Below are 21,194 nucleotides of genomic sequence, written 5' to 3'. Positions count from 1 at the left end.
GATTGTTGGAAAGCTTAGTTGAAGTGAGGATTGCATTCTTTTCCCCAATGGTATCAGAACAATGCCTCCAATGCTCCAATCTGGAGCTCATCAGAAATTTCACCTCAAAGTGGTCAAAGAAATCCTGTAGGTTTTTGTACTGATTGAAGCATTTCGGCTCAAACATCCGCTGCTGATCCAAGACGTCATAGGCAAGGAAATCTACATAGGTGATCTAGGAAATTAAACATGGAAAAGCATTTTAATCATAAACCTGAGATGAAGATAAGGTTCCATCTGACTCAACTTACATACCTTATTTCCTGCAAACCATTTCCTGTCCCCCAGAAACTGGGAAAAGAGCTTCAGCTTCCCAGGAAGTTCTTCCAAGTATTCAGGCTTCAGTTTTTCCTGCAAGTAGATTGGGGAATGTGATATACTGGCTCATTTCCAGCTAACCTCTTGGGAAACCTCAAACTTACTAGTGCTGCCCATTCCTAAGCCACTTTTTCTTCCCACCCCCACCATTCCCCAACATTTACGTTAAAGAGTTTAATTCCCCTCCCAATTTCAGGAGTGCAGGAAGAAAGGATTATTTGCTAAGCCTTCTGTTGGTGTTGTCTCTTCACTCACTCACTTCATATCTCTTCCCAAATGGTTCTCAAATCGGCTGCCAAATTCCTAATCCATTTTGGAAGGAAAACACAAACCATAAAACTCACAAAATCTGGGCTGTAGCACAATTCTGCAAAGCTCACTCGAAAATCCATGATGTGGTTCTCAAGTATGTCTATTCTGATCATTTCTTCTTCAGTCTCACCACCTGTGGCGAGAGAAGATGCAGGGAAGATCAAGAATCTCCTTCCAGCAAACTGTTTGGCAATAGTATGCTTTGATTTTCAGCCCACATCCAAAGAATCATTGATGCGAAAACCACTCACACATCTTATGCTTGCGTGCGAGGTATCGCATGATGGCATTGCTCTGTGTAATTTTTCTCTCACCATCAATTAGATATGGAATCTAGAAAAAGAGAAGGAGAATAAAGGTGAAATTCTAAGTTAATTCCATCACCAAGTCATCTTCACCAGACGATTTCCAACTTCCTTAGAATAAAATGTAGGGCAGTGCCAATCTGACAGTTTTCTGAACAGAGATGGAATGAAGCAGGAATACACTGCTGGATGCAGATCACAGTACCAGCAGCATAATTTGGCACCGGATTTCCCTTTAATCAAAAGTAATTAAACAAGCAATTACCAGCAATATCTCAGTGGCAGAACTTGGCAAAGCTGCTTCTTTTTAACTACAGTCACCCTGGGGTTTTAAAGGCAGGTTTTCTAACTGTGCATGTGGGTTTTTTTAAAGGGCAGAAGATGTTCCTAGCTTATCGGTTATAGCTTCTCCATAGAAGCCAGCAGTTCTTCTCTAGCCTGTTGGTGTTTCAGATCAAGTGAAATTTCCAAATACTTTTCAAAGATAGCCCCATATGTAGCACATTATAGTAATCCCTGCAGGATGTAGCTAAGGGCCTGTCCAGACAGGTATACAGCTCACTATTTCTATCTTTTTTGGGGTAGTTTGGTTTCAATCAAATTATGGCATCCACACATTGGACTTAGAACGCACCGTCCCATTCCTTTTTAGAGCTGCCTCATTCCTTTCTGGCTCAGCGCTAGGTCTTCTGGTTTCCTTTGGAGCATGAATTGGCCCACTCCTTATCTTGTTGTGTCGCTTGCATAGATAGTCAGTTTGCACCTTGATGGAGTTGCGGGCAGTGTTATCTGAGGTGACAACCTTGTGATGTACTAGGTGGGCTGTGACATTTTAATGAATAATGGACAATGAGGAAACCCTCTCCTTTCCTTCCATTTTCTCTACCATTTTATTTTTAAAAATGTCTCCCTATTCATGCAGCTTTACTCTAGATAAATGAGATACATTGGCAATACTATGTGTACCATGGTAGGTAAATGCACTGCTGTTTCGCAATGTCGCTTATTTTAAATATCTCTCTTTGGGCCTCTCCTCAAGCTTTAGAGTCTGCCTGCCACTGCCACTTCCTCAGAGCCCCTGCTGGCAAGAAAGGCAACAAAAGTATGTAGCAGACAAATTTCTAAATTCCCCCCATTTGGATAGGCCCTAAGACAACTGTCACTATAGCCAGATCAGACCTTGTAACAGGAAAAGGAATATTAAATTTCTCAGTAAACAGAAACATAGAATAAGGTATTTTATTTTTGCAATGTTTACAATTGCACATCTATCAGCTTCCAACTACACGCATACAAAAGGAAACTATGCAGCTAGCATGGCTATGAAGCATCCTTTGTGAATTCTGCCCTTCTCAAAGGGATCAGCCCCCAAAAAAGGACATCCATGCCTCCCCCCCCCAACAATCCACAGTGAAATATTGCTGATGATGTCAGAGTTGCTACATACATTTGGGAAGTCCAAGCCTAGTTTCTCTTTCACACTGGTCCATTGGCTTAAGTCAAACTCTGGATCTGTTAGCATACAGTAGATATAAACAATGAAGGTAATGTTCATTTCTGCACCTGATGAACTTATTCAGAAGTTACTTTTTACAAGCAATTAGTGACATACACCAAAATAGTAGTTAGTTCCATAGCAGAGTATTCTTTTTTTGTTAGATAAAAGTTAAGATAGTTTACCTTGTTTTAATAAATCTCAAGCCCCATACCCATGTCCCTCCTTTAAAAAATGTTATCGGATTAGGCTGGAAAGCAGCAGCGTGCCAGCCCCAGCTATCCCACACCCCGCTCTTTCAGTCCCCACCATACTTTCATTCAAGGCCTAAATCACGGGGCAAACAGGCAGGCAGGACAGGGGCCCCCTCTATTTTCTCCCAGCTGTGCTGATGCCAAAATCATGTTGAAATGGAGATGTGGGGAGGAGAAACAGAAAAATCTGTTAGTGGTTACACTGGAAGGAGTGAGGAAGGCAACAAGAAGAGGGAGGAAATTGCAGGAAAAGATCCTGTATAAGAGAATGTCGTCATTGTTTAGTTGTCTAGTCGTGCCCGACTCTTCGTGACCCCATGGACTAGAGCACACCAGGCCCTCCTGTCTTCCACTGCCTCCCGGAGTTGTGTCAAATTCAGGTTGGTCGCTTCGATGACACTGTCCAACCATCTCATGCTTTGTCATCCTCTTCTCATCTTGCCTCAACACTTTCCTAACATCAAGGTCTTTTCCAAGGATGCTTCTCTTCTCATGAGATGGCCAAAGTATTGGAGCCTCAGCTTCAGGATCTGTCCTTCCAGTGAGCACTCAGGGTTGATTTCCTTTAGAATTGATAGGTTTGTTCTGCTTGCAGTCCAGGGGACTCTCAAGAACTTCCTCCAGCACCACAGTTCAAAAGCCTTCCATCCTTCCGAGGTCGGTAAAATGAGTACCCAGCTTGCTGGGGGGGCAATGTCTAGCCTGTATAATTAAAAAATTGTAAACCGCCCAGAGAGTGCTTGTAGCGCTATGGGGCGGTATATAAGTCCAAAAAAAAAAAAAAAAGCATCAATTCTTCGGCAGTCAGCTTTCTTTATGGTCTAGCTCTCACTTCCATATATCACTACAGGAAAAACTATAGCTTTGACTATGCGGACTTTTGTTGGCAAGGTGATGTCTCTGCTTTTTAAGATGCTGTCAAGGTTTGTCATCGCTTTCCTCCCAAGAAGCAGGTGTATTTTAATTAAGGGGCAGCTGTCTCCATCTGCAGTGATTACGGAGCCCAAGAAAGTAAAATCTGTCACTGCCTCCATATCTTCCCCTTTTATTTGCCAGGAGGTGATGGGACCAGTGACCATAATCTTAGTTTTTTTGATGTTGAGCTTCAGACCATTTTTTGCACTCTCCTCTTTCACCCTCATTACAAGGTTCCTTAATTCCTCCTCACTTTCTGCCATCAGAGTGGTATCATCTGCATATTGGAGGTTGTTGATATTTCTTCCGGCAATCTGAATTCCGGTTTGAGATTCCTCCAGTTCAGCCTTTCGCATGATGTATTCTGCATATAAGTTAAATAAGTAGGGAGACAATATACAGCCTTGTTGTACTCCTTTCCCAATTTTGAACCAATCAGTTGTTCCATATCTAGTTCTAACTGTTGCTTCATGTCCCACATATAGGTTTCTCAGGAGATAGATAAGGTGGTGAGGCACTCTCATTTCTTTAAGAACTTGCCATAGTTTGCTGAGGTCCACACAGTCAGAGGCTTTTGCAAAGTCAATGAAGCACAAGTAGATGTTTCTCTGGAACTCTCTGGCTTTCTCTATAATCCAGCACATGTTAGCAATTCCTAGTTCCTCTGCCCCTTCGCAATCCAGCTTGTACTTCTGGGAGTTCTTGGTCCATATGCTGCTGAAGCCTACCTTGCAGGATTTTGAGCATAACCTTGCTAGCATGTGAAATGAGTGAAATTGTACGGTAGTTGGAGCAGTCTTTGGCACTGCCCTTCTTTGGGATTGGGATGTAAACTGATCTTTTCCAGTCCTCTGGCCACTGTTGAGTTTTCCAAACTTGCTGGCATATTGAATGTAGTACCTTAAGAGCGTCATCTTTCAAGATTTTACATAGTTCAAGTAGAATGCCATCACCTCCACTGGCCTTGTTTGCCAAGCTTTCTAAGGCCCACTTGACTTCACTCTCCAGGATGTCTGGCTCAAGGTCAGCAACCACATTATCTGGGTTGTCCGGAATATCCAAATCTTTCTGGTATAATTCCTCTATGTGTTCTTGCCACCTCTTCTTGATGTCTTCTGCTTCTGTTAGGTCCCTCCCACTTTTGTGCTTTATCATGTCCATCTTTGCACAAAATGTTCCTCTGATATTTCCAATTTTCCTAAACAGATCTCTGGTTTTTCCTATTTTTTCCTCTCTATTTCTTTGCATTGTTCAATTAAGAAGACCCTCTTGTCTCTCCTTGCTATTCTTTGGAAGTCTGCATTCAGTTTTCTATAACTTTCCCTATCTCCCTTCCATTTTGTTTCCCTTCTCCTCTCTGCTATTTCGTAATTGACCAGATAGGCGGGGTATAAATAAATAAATACAACATTTTGGACATTACTTTGGAGTTCTGTTTACTGTTAAAAGGGTTGCAAAAGCCAGAGATTACATATAGAGCTATCATAAGTCAGGGATCTAATGCAGTGGTTCTTAACCTTTTTGAAAGAAACGCCCCCTTGAGCCATTGAGGAAGTCATCATCGCCCCCCTCTTATTTCTTATTATATCTTATTTGTTTGTTTGTTTGTTTGTTTGTTTAAGACACTTAAATCCAATGACCCCTGAAAACAAAATTCAATTCCAAGAAAATGAAATGCCCCCAAAAAGTAACATTTAATGATTTAGTTGCAAGCGAATGTTAAGACTCAAAAAGAAATATAAAAAGGGCATAAAATGCAGGTACTAAAAATTTCAAGATGAAAACTCTGAAACTAAATTAAGATTGGAGGAAAATATATATTCATGCACATTGTAAAAAGGCTGCAGCCATCTTCACAGGTCTGGCTTGCTCCAGCGCCCCCCTACCGCCCCCCTTCTGCTCCAGCGCCCCCACGCCGCCCCTTTTCGTTCTACCGCCCCCCTGAAAAATGAAATCGCCCCCTGGGGGGCATTATCGCCCAGGTTAAGAACCACTGATCTAATGTACAACAAGCCTACTGGATAATCCAATGCTATTTTATTTTATTTTATTTTATTTTAATTTTTATTTATTTATTTAAAAATATTTTACCCCATCTTTCTCCCTGAAAAGGACCCAAGGCATGGTGAAGGTAATATGTAAATTTGAAAAAATGAGTATACCATGGTGGTTAATATCATTAAAAGACTTGTTTGTTGATTAGGAAGTTGCTAAAATCTAGTGTCAGTGTGATCTGAGAATGGGGTTAGGAGGGCAGCTGTGATCAAAACAGCACTAAGCATCCTTTTTAAAAAAAGAAATACTACTCAGAGGATGGAGAACAGGGCTCACTTGAGACGGATGTGGAATACACCAGATCTCTTGTGCCTTTAGCAGTTGTGTGGCAGGCAGAAATTTAACTGTTTAAGCTGCCTTTGATCATCATCATCATGTGCTGTCAAGTTAATTCTTATTTATGGCAACCCTTGAAAACACCATAATTGGAAAGTCTCACCTATTGATATTTTGCCTGTCACACAGCATATTACTTGTGTGCTATCCCTGGTTAATCAACTAGCTTCCACCTCTCTCTATGACCTTTTATAGACAAGACAGATTTCCATTTCTGTTTTATACTTACCAATGGTAAGAGGCCCAAATCGAGTTTGTATGACATCTGGCCTGGTCCCACTCTTCCTTCCTATGTGAGATATATTATATTTATACTCAAATGGTAATAATCTGTATCTATAATATAAAGTGGCATTTGGAAAATTGTGCTACTTTTTCCTGATAGGACAAAAGGCTGAATTCACATACAGTGAACTGGGCCCAGAAAACCCCAGTGGCACCACTCTCAAAACCGAGACTTTGCGCGAGATCTGTATATCACAGAGCCAGCTGATGGGTCTAACAGGGCCACTGTCAGCAGCCATCCACAGAGAGGATCAAACCATCTCAAGCACTGAACATGACTCCACATTCTAATGCATTGGCCTTCCAAAGTCTTGCAGTCAGTTTCTTTACAGGAATCCCAACAAACAAACCCCATTTCCTAGATACCCAGCAGAAATTGGCCAATGGTCTCTTTGTGGGTTGCTGTCTGTCTTCTACCTGTTCCTGTCAGAGAAGATCAGAACCAGCAGTTGCATTAAGACTTGATCCCTCTTCCCACCAGTCAAGTAGAACAATAGGAATCGCTTCAAAACCTTCCCAAATGAGTCAAAATATTTTTTGGAGAGTTTGTGTTCTCTGCTATCTCTTCATTACCATGTATACTCAGGAAGCGGAAGGAGACTAAGACGAAGAATAGTTTCAGCTGTTCAAGGGAGTTGCTTTAGTTCCAAAGATATTACATTACTTTTGACTCTGGGGTAAGTCAGAAGTACACTGTGGCAGAGGCTCAAAGGTCATTGCAGAAGAGAGATCAATCCATCAGAGGGCAAGGGGTTAAAACAGGTCTTATACTGTACTTTTCCACATGTCTCAGTTGGCAGAAAGCAGTAAACACTAGCAATTGAGGAATTGTTCATCCTGATGCATGACTATTCAATCAGACAATGTGTTTTAAAAGACACAGTGGCCCTCTCCAGGCATTGCAATCTGAATCCAGATTGTGTTTGAAGTGTGGGTTGACAAGGGGACGTATAAAAAATCCACCCGACACCCTCTCCTCACCTGGACATCCTTGGGAAGTAGCAAGTGCAAAGTTCTGAAACAGAGACTGTTACAACTCAATGTACTTGCAGTGCTGAGTCATCAGAAGAGGTTCCAATCCCATCAAAACTGTAAGCATGTTGAGCCAAGTGCATATGTGGTCTCTTCTTCATATGGTGAAGTCTTGGAGACTTCAAGGGAAAGGGGGGGAAGGGACACCAAGGGACGCATACTTGTGCACCCCTGCTCCCAAGGCTTTTTAAAGAATCTCCATTGTTTCAGGTCCAATGCCGGTATAGGGCTCTTGTCCAAACTAGCGGTGGGCAGCTTCTGGCTCTCCAGATGAAATTGGACTGCAGAGCCCTTCAGCCCTAGCCAGCTTAGCTAATGGTGAGAGATACTTGGATGCACATTTCAAAAACACACAAAAGGCCACTGACTACCTGGGACTGAATCCCTGGTCATGAGCACAGTATTGGCTGCAGTACTGCATTTTAACCACCATGCTAGGACTCTCCTTACTACTTGAGATATAGTGTCACTTCCCACAGTCCTTGCATGTGGATGCAACGTTTGCCCCTAATGACACACAACATCTCAAAGCAACCGTATTTAGCACAATCTAGCCTGGCCCAGGCTGGGATATTTGGCCATCTAGCCACACCCATTGTTTCTGAAAAGGGTGAGGCAAATTCCCCTGACCGTCGCAAGGGAAGCATGAAGTCAATTCCCCACTCTACCAGCATTTGATAACCAGAGCCGAGGCAGACCATCATTCTTGACCTGGGAGTCCCTATTAGCTCCTTACCTTTTCTTTCAACACTATACTGTTTGTCCTCATAAGGAGTTTCTGTGTATTCCAGAAGTAGTCTGATTGCATGGCCAAGCTATAGGAAGGCAAGAGAAACAGTTAATGGAAGGGTAAGATGGCTACTAGACCATGTTTGTCTACTATGTCCGGTTCCAAAGGCACAGCATGTTTCTGAGTATCAGTTGCTGGGGAACATAAGTGGGAGGGAGGTACTGCGCTAATGTCCTTTTTGTCCCTCTTCCCACAGATAACTTATCAACTTTGGTGGCAGCAAAATACAGGAATACAGTGGGGTCTTGACTTGAGAACTTAATCCGTATTGGAAGGCGGTTCTCAAGTCAAAAAGTTCTCAGGTCAAATCTGCATTTCCCATAGGAATGCATTGAAAACCATTTGATCCGTATCTGCTCTTTTCCGTCCATAGAAACTAATGGGAAGCTGCTATTCTGCCTTCGACCACTAGAGGGGGATATTTTGTTTCTTTTTTTCTTAGGTCAAGAAAGGTTCAGGGAAGGCAGGGAAAATACAGTCCAGGCAGTACAGTACCAGGCAGTCTGAAGACTGTCTCCCAATCCACTCTCTAAACGCTGGGAGGAGTGAGGAAGCAGACAGGCACCCTTTTCACTGGCCAACAGTTAACTGAAAGTTCAAATTTTGCACTTTCCCTGCCTCCCACGTGGTTTTTTTCCAGTTCTTAACTCAAATCTAAGTATGTAAGTCAAGTCAATATTTTCCTATGAGAGTGGTTCTTAAGTCAAAATGTTCTTAACTCAAGCCGTTCTTAAGTCAAGACCCCACTGTACAGCAAAATACAAAACTTTGGTTTTGTGGGGCTCCTGCATTCTTGAGAGCAGTCACCAGCCACAGTAGTGACAAATTACATCTACAGCAGACAAGACTAGCAAATACCATCGGTGGCTATCACTCAATATTTTAGTATCATATTAGTTTTGTGGACTCCAGCCCAGTATCAGATGAAAGAGGCTGTACCTGACAATAGCTTACACCATGATAAAAAATTTCCTCATGCTAGATGGTGTTGCAAGACTCCTTGTGGTGTATAAATCAGGAGGCAACTGCTTGTAACCTCTTCCTACATGGCTTTAAGCAGATGATTTACTATATTTTTCTGTGTATAAAATGATACTTTTACCTAAAATTTTTAGATAAACATTGAGGGTCGTCTTATACACGGAAGTAAGGAGAAAGTACTTTGCAAAGAAAGTGGAGGGGAAAAACAGGAATCAAATCACATTGATGATTCCTGCTTTCCCTCTCCTTACTTCCATGTATAAGACGACCCTCAATTTTTAATCTAAACATTTCTTGCAAAGAAAGAGGAAGACGAAAACACTTTCTTCACAAGGAAGTGGAGGGGGAAAGCAGGAATCATCAAAGTGCTTGATCCCTACTTTTCCCTTCTACTTGCTAAGCCCTGCTTAGATCTCTTAATTTTGTGTTAGAAAAGGGGGGTCTTATACATGGAAAAATACTCAACTGCATCCTCCTCCTGACAACCTCTCAGGGTAGTAGTTAAGCTGCTCTACCTTACAACAGGCTTGCTACCTTAGCAAGAATTATTGTGAAATAGAGAATTAGCAAATCCAGGATGATGTACACTAGAGATGAGGGTATTCGTATATGAATACAGTACAAATATACCTACACAGGTGGAAATAATGAGGGGTCATCCCATTGTCCACTCACAATTTCAACGCTGCCACCGGCTTGACAGAGGCTTCCTATCGTGCTGTTCTCTGCAATGGATTAGCTACTCTCCGACCTAGCAAAGAAGCTTGTCATCACGCCTCCTGCCAGGACTGGGTAAATGACTTTGGACAATGGCGCAACAGGAAGGTCCAACAAGCTCACATCAGTGGCAAAATTGTGAGTGGACAATCTGGCACCATAGGGCCGGACCCTCGTTATTTCCACCTGTGTGTGGATATTCGTATTCGAATACGAATACCCCCATCTCTAATGTACACCCTGAGCCGGGAAACTAAGGGTGTAACTACTCAGCAAAGAAAATGCAATTTTATCTATTTGGGCTTTCCCAGATGAATCACTATAGTCATCCAGTTGACAATTTGCAGGAGTTAGCAGGGCCAACGTCTTGGTTTGCACAGAGCTCCAAAAGCAGAAACTGCTTTAAGGTGCTATCAAGGTGCTAACTGACAATTTCAACTTCTCTCCTTCTACTTCTTTAATCCTCCTAAGTATAGTACCCTAGCAGAACTGTCCCAGCACTGATCAGAAATCTCTCATTTTCTTTTAAAGACATCGTGTGGAGGCCAGGGGCACTTGGTTGAGGGCAACGGACACCTCCACCAGAGCTCTGTTGCCTTTGGATTAGGTTAGAGGTTCCCAAACTTGGGTGGGACGCCTTCCTCCCGGACTGAGGCTCGCCGTCACGCCGAGAAAAACACATCGATTGCAGAGTGGAACTCCCGTCCCCTTCCTCGCCATCCGCCGCCGCGGCATGGTCGTAAAGCTCTACCTGTTGCACGTCTGCCTCGGAGGCTGGCAGCCTGTCCGAGGCGGGCACGCATCCTCTGCCCCTCCAAGGAGCCTTCGCGGTTCTTGCAAGAGACGGAGCGCCACTGGTCGAGAACCTGCCCACTCTGGCCGCCCCCGCAGACTTACCCCACGGATATCCCAGTAGCCGAGGATGATTCCCATCTTCCTAGCGCTGCGACCTCCGACGTCCCGGGCTGCTCTGGAGCGACTCCGGCAGAATCTGGTCTTGGCTTGGGATCCGAGCTGTCGGAGCTCGCCCGCCCGGCCGCCCAATCAGGTCCGGCGCCAGCTCAGAGATCCGGGGGTGGGCTCCGCCCCCCCAAATTGCCCTCGGGCTCCTGGGATGGGCGCCCGGGCCGACCTTCCCCGCCCACCTCCCTCGCGCGCCGCTCGTGTCCGGGACGCCCGGATTCTCGGTTTACGATTGACGGGCTCGGTTAACGATTTGCTGCCTAGCCCGCCCCTCCCTCGCCCGGAACCTGTTACAAGGGAAGCCTTTCACAGATTGCCCGAGCGACGGTGTCCAAATCCAGACCCCTTCAGTCAACGCCGGGAGCGTAGGAGATTTGTTTGAGCTCTTTTAGCTACGAATCGGACCCATTTCGTAGCATCCCCCCCAAAAAAACTCTAAATGGTTTCTTTGCAAGGAAGACTTTAGATGAGGTGAAGGATTTTGCAGTCTTTCACTCTATACAGCATTTCCTAAATCGGGGATGGCAGCGGTGGAGTGGCGACAAAATTAGCTGGGAGGGATATCGCAGCTGCTGGTAATGCATGTTAATATATATTTTTTTCTGGATCTTTCAATATTTTTAATATTTTCAGATTGTGAATAAGTGACTCAGTGGATACTGATGCTATGGGTAAGAGGGTCCTACTTTATTTCAGTATTTTTGCAGCAGCAACGTTATTGGAATCAGTTTGAAGTCACATGGAAGTCACATGGTATTTGAATTGCTGTGTGCAATCTCTTAGGGGACCTTTTGATCGGATAAAAATCTGGTAATAGTAGTGTACCGATATCAAAGACTACATTCACAATTTAACTTAATACTGTGAGATACTGGATCCATGAAAAGACCTGTCATCCAATATGGTTACAGTTGCCCTGTTAAACATGCCAATGTGCTCCTTGCCATTACCTGCACCAGAGGGTTCAGAGATAACAGACAGTCCCAGAGTACTCTGAAACTATAAACTTTGTCTTTTAGGAGGAGCATACTATATCTAAAAAAGGTTGAACTCCAACCATTAAACTAGACCTTCTGTTCAAAAGCACATCCATCCACCTTATCACAATTTAATCTTCTTAAGGGCCTTAAGAAGCAATTGGGAGCCTCTGCAGGTCAGCAGTAATGATTCATTTTAATATTTAAAGGCCCACCGCCGTATTTTTCTTTCTTCTGAAAGGGGGGCGGGGCAGGGAGCAAAGTTTGGAAAGCTGCCCATGAATGTGGAATGGTGGAATTAAAATGGCCCACCCACCGTGCGGCCCTGATCCCCCAAGAGGTCCGAGAGAAAAGCGTTTTACTTAAGATGGACAAGCCGTTCTGGGGAAAGTGAAACATTAACATGGCCCCTTTGATGTTGGAATGTGTACAACTGCACAATCAAATTGGGCAGTGCAAGGAGCTTGAGCGAGAGGCTCTTTGGACTTTGCTTAAACTGTGAAGAGGCAGAGACTCTGAGCTCTCGTTTGGAACAGCCGTGCGTTAATCATTACTGAACATAGATAAGGGTATTTGGGGCGCCAGTTCAGTCAGCCCCTTAGGATTCCTTAATATTCCTCGGTTTCTTTGGAGAGCATTTATTTGTTAATTATAGACTTCCAGCACACATGCTCACAAACTTCTATTATTTCATCTCTTATAATTCTTGAGCATGCTAGGTACATGCCAGGAAGAATAATGGATTCTTAAACATTCTGTTGCCCTTCCTATTGTTAGTACACCATCAAGTGAATAAAAAGAGTGAACAAATTATTGGCTGCAGGTGTTTTATTCCTCAAAGCAGGGGTCCCCAACCCCCTGGTCTGTGGCCCAGTGCCAGTCCATGGGCTTCCCAGAACTGGGCTGCGGAGATGGATCTCCGACCCCCCCGTGCAGGGGGAGTGTCACACTCATACAGGGAGCGTGTTGTGCTCACACAGTGGTGTGTCAAGCTCCCGTAACACACCCTCTGTGAGCGAGGGGGTGCCACTGCCCCCCCCGCACACAGAGCCCACCCACCCCCAACCAGTCCACGGTCCCAAAAAGGATGGGGATCACTGCCTCAAAGGACCAAGCACAGTTTGAAAAAGACCCTGAGGTGTATTCAAAAAAAAAAAAAAAAAAAAAAAAACACCAGCTGAACAGCCAGATTTAGTTATGGCAATGGGGAGGGTTTATATATATAGCTACCCTTTGGAAACTGGCCACAGAGGAACATGGACTTCATCTAGAATATTGTCCAAAAGAGCCAAGTGTTGCTGTATGGCTGAAGCAATTAGGACCTTGTTACAATGCTATTAGAAGTACAGGAGGATTTCCCCTATCTACGGGATCATAATCCACAGTTTCATTTATCCACTGCCTGAAAATATTAAATAAAAAATCCTGGGAATAAGTGTTTTGAATATGTACTACCAGAAAAGCCACTAGAGGGAACCAGAAACCATGCTATATAGTGGGTTTGCTATTATCCACAGTTTCCAGCATCCACATGGACACTGTAGTCCTACTGTAATTTCTGAAGGGAAAACATGGAGAAACTCCAAAACAATCCTATTAGATTTCAATAAAGGATTTCCACCCCTAAAATAAAGGAACTGGTAAACAGACAGTTGAAAAACCAAGACAGAAAGGTGGTTTTCTTCATGATGCTTAGATCTACTCAAAACCATGTTAACAGAGGCTCAGCTAAATTGCTGAAGGGCATTCAGAAAGGAAGTTCAGGAAGTAATGACCATGGCTAAAGAGCCATACAGTGGAAGCTATGGGGGTGGGGTGGGGTTCTGACTTAAAGAATGTAGTATGATTACGTGAAATGATGTTGGTGGTGAAAGAGATGGTTCTTCCCATCAGAATTTACTTTTTGAAGCCAGATATCACTCAGAACCATTTCTATTCTCATTGGAAGGTAGCTGTTGTCCTTTGGTTTAGCAGTATTGGACTCCTGTCGCAAAGGATATGTGTTGCGGAAGAGAGAATAGATCCTAATGACAATTTGAGATCATAGGCTGAGAAATCAAGAAGCCAAGACCATTTTTCAATATTCTCTCACAATTTATTTGGGCATTCAAACCGCTGTATTGTAAAATTCAGTTTGGGCTGTCAGAGCCATGGCATGGTAAACATGTAAATAATTCAAAGTCACTCATTGGTACTTTCTCATTGTCAGCCCTGCAAGATTCCTGGTCTCCTCTACTCTTTCTTGTTGCTCCACTTCGCAACCCTCCAGAAGACGGGGCTTTTCATGAAACGACTGGATTTCATGTAGGCAGAAATCTTCTCCAAGGCCTAGAGAGACATGCAACAACAATATGGGTTTTTATTAGCAACCAATGTCATTGCACATTGTGAATTTTAAGAGTACATAGGTATGTGTGCTAGCTATGCTTCAGGGTCTGAAATTCAATACTGTAGCTTGCTTCCCCAGGCAGAGCCAGGAAGGAATCCTGCCTGGAACCGTGTAAAAACTACTGCCAGTCAGGTTCATGAACATTACGGTTAGACAGACCAATCACCTGCCCCCTGTATTCGTAACTGCCCACAGAGAGCCCAGCATGAACACCATAGTAGCCCAATAATACTCTTATGATCTAGTGAACCAGAGTTTAGGTTTTAGGCAATTCCTACTAGTCCCTTTTATAGACCCTGGAAAGTTACTTTTAAGCTGGGAGTTTGTAACAGTTTTGAGCCCCCCGGCCCTCAAAGTTGTTAGTTACTGTTGCGTTTTTAAACTTTTATTCTCCATTATTTCAGAGTAATTTAAAGGGTTACATTTTATTACTAGCTAGGAAGCATCAGAATACCACAAGCTACTGGACCACCGTAGAAATAAACCTAGGAAGTTAAAACAAAACCCCCTTGCAACCATAAAAGGCAACTTTAAAAAATTGCACTGTAAAAGATGTAATGTCATCTCTATATACCTTACAGTCATAATGCAACTTACTTATGGTTTAATTATTGGAAAAGAAATTAATTAAAAATAACTCATTATTTATAACATTATGCTTCCAAGCAACATTCAGAACAGAAGAGAAGTGGGGCTATTCCATTAGCATTGCTCTGAAACCAGTTGGTACTGGCTCTTCCTCCATCTTGGCTGATCATTATAAGTTCTAGTACAAAACGTATGAGGAACGTGGTGGCGCTGCAGGTTAAACTGCAGAAGCCTCTGTGCTGCAAGGCTAGAAGACCTGCAGTCGTAAGAACACACAACCGAGTGAACCCCCATCGCTTGTCCCAGCTCCCGCCAACCTAGTGGTTGGAAAGCATGCAAAATGTGAGTAGATAAATAGGTACCACCACGGTGGGAAGGTAACGGCGTTCCGTGTCTAGTCATCTTCGGATAAACGCTAGGTCTATGGGTTGGAAACGGAGATGAGCACCATCCCCTAGACTGGACAAATTGTCAAGGGGAACCTTTACCTTTACCTTACAAAACATATGAAGAGCTGCCTAACCCTGCCTAAATTTAAAAAACCAAGTTAGGCTCTCAGCAGAAAGACACATATGGAGAAAGGGAATCAGGTGACATGGTGGAAGATTGTTGGAAAGCTTAGTTGAAGTGAGGATTGCATTCTTTTCCCCAATGGTATCAGAACAATGCCTCCAATGCTCCAATCTGGAGCTCATCAGAAATTTCACCTCAAAGCGGTCAAGGAAATCCTGTAGGTTTTTGTACTGATTGAAGCATTTCGGCTCAAACATCCGCTGCTGATCCAAGACGTCATAGGCAAGGAAATCCACATAGGTGACCTAGGAAATTAAACAAGGAAAAGCATTTTAATCATAAACCTGAGATGAAGATAAGGTTCCATCTGACTCAACTTACATACCTTATTTCCTGCAAACCATTTCCTGTCCCCCAGAAACTGGGAAAAGAGCTTCAGCTTCCCAGGAAGTTCTTCCAAGTATTCAGGCTTCAGTTTTTCCTGCAAATAGATTGGGGAATGTGATATACTGGCTCATTTCCAGCTAACCTCTTGGGAAACCTCAAACTTACTAGTACTGCCCATTCCTAAGCCACCATTCCCCAGCATTTACTCTAAAAACATGAATTAAATTCCCCTCCCAATCTCAGGAGTACAGGAAGAAAGGATTATTTGCTAAGCCTTCTGTTGGTGTTGTCTCCCCAAGCCACTCACTTAATATCTCTCCCCAAATGGTTCTCAGATCGGCTGCCAAATTCCTTATCTGATCCATTTTGGAAGGAAAACATAAAACTCACAAAATCTGGGCTGTAGCACACTTTTGCAAAGGCCATTCGAAAATCCATGACCTGGTTCTCAAGCATGTCTATTCTGATCATTTCTTCTTCAGTCTCACCACCTGTGTCGAGAGAAGATGCAGGGAAGATCAAGAATCTCCTTCTAGCCAACTCTTTGGCAATAGTATGCTTTGATTTTCAGCCCACATCCAAATTATCATTGATGCGAAAACCCACTCACACATCTTATGCTTGCGTGCAAGGTACCGCAGGATGGCATTGCTCTGTGTAATTTTTCTCTCACCATCAATTAGATAAGGAAGCTAGGAAAAGAGAAGGAGAATAAAGGTGAAATTCTAAGTTAATTCCATCACCAAGTCATCTTCACCAGACGATTTCCAACTTCCTTAGAATAAAATATAGGGCAGTGCCAATCTGACAGTTTTCTGAACAGAGATGGAAAGAAGTAGTAATACACTGCTGGATGCAGATCACGGTACCAGCAACATAATTTGGCACTGGATTTGCTTTAATCAATAGTAATTAAACAAGCAATTACCAGCAACTAACTCAGTGGCAGAACTTGGCAAAGCTGCTTTTTTTTTAAACTACAGTCACCCTGGGGTTTTAAAGGCAGGTTTTCTAACTGCGCAGGTGGGGTTTTTTTTTAAAGGGCAAAACATGCTCCTAGCTTATCAGTTATAGCTTCTTCATAGAAGCCAGCAGTTCTTCTCTAGCCTGTTGGTGTTTCTGACCAAGTTAAATTTCCAAATACTTTTCTAAGATAGCCCCATATGTAGCACATTATAGTAATCCCTGCAGGATGTAGCTAAGGGCCTGTCCAGACAAGTATATAGCTCACTATTTGTATCTTTTTGGGGGTAGTTTGGTTTCAATCAAATTATGGCATCCACACATTGGACTTAGAACACACCATCCCATTCCTTTTTAGAGCTGCCTCATTCCTTTCTGGCTCAGTGCTAGGTCTTCTGGTTTCCTTTAGAGCATGAATTGGCCCACTCCTTATCTTGTTGTGTCGCTTGCATAGATAGTCAGTTTGCACCCTAATGGAGTTGCGGGCAGTGTTATCTGAGGTGACAACCTTGTGATGTACTAGGTGGGTTGTGATATTTAATGAATAATGGTCAATGAGGAAACCCTCTCCTTTCCTTCCATTTTCTCTACCATTTTATTTTTAAAAATGTCTCCCTATTCATGCAGCTTTATTCTAGATAAATGAGATACATTGGCAATACTATGTGTACCATGGTAGGTACATGCACTGCTGTTTTGCAATGTCGCTTATTTTAATTTACCAAAAACTTGGAGATGACAATATCTCTCCCTCCCCACCACCCATTATGTTTTGCTTGGTGATCATGTGTGGGGGAGATGTAAAAACCAGACTGCAGACTGGCTTTCCTCAATTACACATACACACACAGAGAGAGAGAGAGATAATGATCCTCCTGAGAAATAAAGTACAATATTGCTCTTTGGGTCCTCTCCTCAAGCTTTTAGAGTCTGCCTGCCACAGGAGCTACAGCCACATCCTCAGAGCCCCTGCTGGCAAGAAAGGCAAGAAAAGTATGAACCAAACCTTTCTAAATTCCCCCCATTTGGATAGGCCCTAAGACAACTGTCACTATAGCCAGATCAGACCTTGTAACAGGAAAAGGAATATTAAAGTTCTCAGTAAACACAAACATAGAATAAGATATTTTATTTTTGCCTATTTTTCAATTGCACATCTATCAGCTTCCAAATACATCCATACAAAATGAAACCACGCAGCTAGCATGGCTATGAACCATCCTTAGTGAATTCTGCCCTTCTCAACAGGATCAGCCAAAAAAAAAAAAAAAAAAAAAGGAAAAGAAAAGAAAAAGGACAGCCATTCCTCCCCCCCAACAACCCACAGTGATATATTGCTGATGATGTCAGAGTTGCTACATACATTTGGGAAGTCCAAGCCTAGTTTCTCTTTCACACTGGTCCATTGGCTTATGTCATATTCTGGATCTGTTAGCATAGATATAAACAATAAAGGTAATGTTCATTTCTACACCTGATGAACTTACTCAGAAGTTACTTTTTAAAAGCAATTAGTGACAGATACCAAAATAGTAGTTAGTTCCATAGCAGAGTATCCTTTTTTGTTAGCTAAAAGTTAAGATAGTTTAGTTACTTTGTTTTAATAAATCTCAAACATCAGAATGTTAAACCTGCGGGTCTACAGTGTAAAACACACCTATTGCGGCCACACACACACACACACACACAGTGTAATCATTGCAAAGGAATGGAGCTAGATTGTGCTAATTGTAACTTAACTGCATCTTACAGAAAAATGAATGAATGAATTAACTATTTACTTGTAACTAGTTACTTACAATTTAGTACCTTTTTTCCCCATCCATATCTAGCAGTCCCTGGGAACATCAATGCAGTGCCCATGGAGATGACAGGGCCTTGAACCACTCTCATGGTGCCTGGCCAAGCCCCATGCCGATGTCCCTCCCTTTAAAACCACTATCTAAGTAGGCTGGAAAGCAGCAGCACCCCAGCTCCGGCTATCCCACTCCTCGCTCTTTCAGTCCTCACCATACTTTCATTCAAGGACTAAACCACGGGGCAAACAGACAGGCAGGGCAGGGCCCCTCCCTCTATTTTCTCCCAGCTGTGCTGATGCCAAAATCGTGTTGAAAAGGAGATGTAGGGGAAAGAAACAGAAAAATCTGTTAGTCAGTACAGTGGAAGGAGTGAGGAAGGCAACAAGAAGAGGGAGGAAATTGCAGGAAAAGATCCCGTATAAGAGAACACTCTTGATTAAATGGATTGGTTTTGTCTTTTTTGGCTCAGATGACACCTATAAAGTGAACTGTCTTAGGCAGACTGTTTATCACTCAGCAACACCTGTGAAATGGGTGTATTGTGACATGTAGAACTGCGGCCATCTTTCAAATGCATACAGCTATTTTCTGTTGGTTTCCCTCCCCAGGATACACTCAGAGAGCTACAATGCAAAATGTGCAGGCACTGGTTCAATCAATCCCTTTTAATGTTCTGCAACTGTGATATTGGGCAGGGGGGCGGGGGGGGGAGGGAACACAGACACACCATTGTCTTGAGAAAAAAACCTCCAGGCTCCTCATGAAGCACTTTTTTGGTCTTCATTAGCACATCAGTTATTCTTGCCCAAAAAATTACATACAGGATTTTAGTACAGTTAAAGAAATGCTGAATTTTAACACAATTATGACTGGCAGTGGTGCGTCCACCCAAAAGAAGTAGCATCAAAGTCAAAAGTTCACACTCTTACTTACAGGGGTTTAATTTCATGCAAAAGGAAAGTTAGGTACTGTAAACTGAACTCTTACTTCATGGAGGTGCAATGTTATAAATTGGGGCTTCATTCCTGAAAAAGATTTCATGCCATAAAGAACAGGAAATGTACCAATTGGTGCTAAAATTAAAAGGATAGTGCTGGCTTTTCTTTAACTTTTAAAGCTACAAGTCTCTTTACAGCGTAGGTGCTAACCTCCACATGATCTCCATACAAGTCAAAGATCTCCCTGTTACTGGTCATGGGTCTCTTTAAATATGCAATGGCTTTGTGGATCCCTCTTTCACAAACAATGGACACAAGACAACTGGACACAAAACTTTTTACATATACCGTTGAAAGGAGCCATATTGACCATTGTCAGTTAAACACAGTGTGTGTGACATTTCCTGTTCTTAGACAGAGAAGATGAAAAAGCCTGTGCCATTGCAAACGCCATCAGTTAATATGCTGCCAGCACAAACTCATTTATCACTGCAAAGCAGCTGGGCAACAGGTGCAGTCATCACGTGGTTGTAAATACAACATTTTGGACAGTACTTTGGAGTTCTGTGTACTGTTAGAAGGGTTGCAAAAGCCAGAGGTCATATATAGAGTTATCATAAGTCAGGGATCTAATGTCCAACAAGCCTACTGGGTAGTCCAATGCTATTATATTTATTTTATTTATTTAAAATGTTTTTACCTCACCTTTCTCCTTGAAAAGGACCCAAGGCATGGTGAAAGACAATATTTAAAGTTGAAAACAATGAGTATATGATGGTGATTAATATCATTAAAAGACTTGTTTGTTGATTAGGGAAATGCAACTAGGAAAGGCTAATGAATATTAATTGCTTTCTGACTTCTGGGTTAAAACAAGAGGGGATCTTATGAATTGGTTGTTACCATTGGTGTAAACATGTGGGCAATTATAGCAATGTCAATTACACATTTTTGTTTGAGAAGAGAAGGGTGATTGATCTCTCCTAATAATGAGCACATACGCAACACACAGTAATATGTCTTAGACTAGTATTACTTGTTTATTAACAATGTAATTCTGAATTCGTCCAAACATGTATATTTGGACCTTTGCTATATGTCTTAAATCCCTTTTGACGGCCAATGGAATGCCTTAGTGGTGCTATACAATTAATTGTACAATTCATCTTACTTAAAATCAATGGTTGAAAGATTTCCTGTTGACACAACTGGTGCTGTGACTACACTGCGAAAATACCACAGTTTGTGTCAGAATTTAGTCAGAGTTTTTAAAACTGGCTAGGGGGTTTCCTACGCCTGAAGTTACTATAACAGTCCACCTGGATATAATTTACGGGGGCCTCGTACAGGGGCTTTTCAAGGATGCATTGCACCAACAAGCAGCCTTCCTGAGAGGCTGCACCTCAGCTCCTGTCAGACTCGCACTCGTCCCCACCCACAGCCTGTCAGCAAATAAGGAGGAGGTAGAGTCTGGCCTGGGGAGACAGACAGGGGAGTGAGCATCTTGCCTGTTACCCATCTTCATAGACCACCTCCCCATGCATAGACACCTATTCTAAGGCCTGTCCTTGCACAAAACCTATGCAGATTGTGGCTCAGAGACACGCATGGCATACATTATACACCAGCAAAGTTTTGCTGCTGCTGTTGCTATGTGGGGAGAGTTGGATTCTTGGTTCTGCCATTGTACTTTGCTCTCCCTTCTGTTTAGCAGATGCACTGAGCCCCAATGCCTAATCCGAAACCTCGCCTTGGCAAGCACTATATAGATGGCAATCTACAAGGTGGACAGTCTCTCGCTCCCCCCCCCCAAACTGAAAGAGGGTGCATTCATCTACCAGCT

General features: G+C 42.9%; 1 protein-coding gene across 4 annotated transcripts in view; it reads right to left on the bottom strand.

The window, feature by feature from the left end:
- Positions 1-21,194, bottom strand: part of LOC140701302 (glutathione S-transferase Mu 1-like) — a 31,848-nt gene that overhangs the window by 4,659 nt on the left and 5,995 nt on the right. For 2 of the 4 annotated variants that reach the window (XM_072997484.2, XM_072997485.2), the window contains 6 exons: positions 17,978-18,042; positions 16,262-16,343; positions 16,042-16,142; positions 15,650-15,745; positions 15,459-15,569; positions 13,848-14,102 (listed from right to left, as the gene is read on the bottom strand). In XM_072997484.2, the coding sequence (XP_072853585.2) occupies positions 14,007-14,102; positions 15,459-15,569; positions 15,650-15,745; positions 16,042-16,142; positions 16,262-16,343; positions 17,978-18,042 (551 nt within the window). In that variant the 3' untranslated portion in view covers positions 13,848-14,006. Of the gene's footprint in view, positions 1-103; positions 215-294; positions 391-701; positions 803-920; positions 1,003-2,421; positions 2,487-6,258; positions 6,319-8,082; positions 8,162-10,731; positions 10,891-13,847; positions 14,103-15,458; positions 15,570-15,649; positions 15,746-16,041; positions 16,143-16,261; positions 16,344-17,977; positions 18,043-21,194 lie in introns of those variants that run through there. The other 2 variants (XM_078392769.1, XM_078392770.1) reach the window with 2 other exon arrangements.

The sequence above is a fragment of the Pogona vitticeps genome, chromosome 4, assembly GCF_051106095.1.
Source record: "Pogona vitticeps strain Pit_001003342236 chromosome 4, PviZW2.1, whole genome shotgun sequence".
NCBI classification, from domain to species: domain Eukaryota; kingdom Metazoa; phylum Chordata; class Lepidosauria; order Squamata; family Agamidae; genus Pogona; species Pogona vitticeps.
The sequence above is the reverse complement of the archived record's forward strand: the minus strand, read 5'-3'. Positions and strand labels throughout refer to the sequence as shown.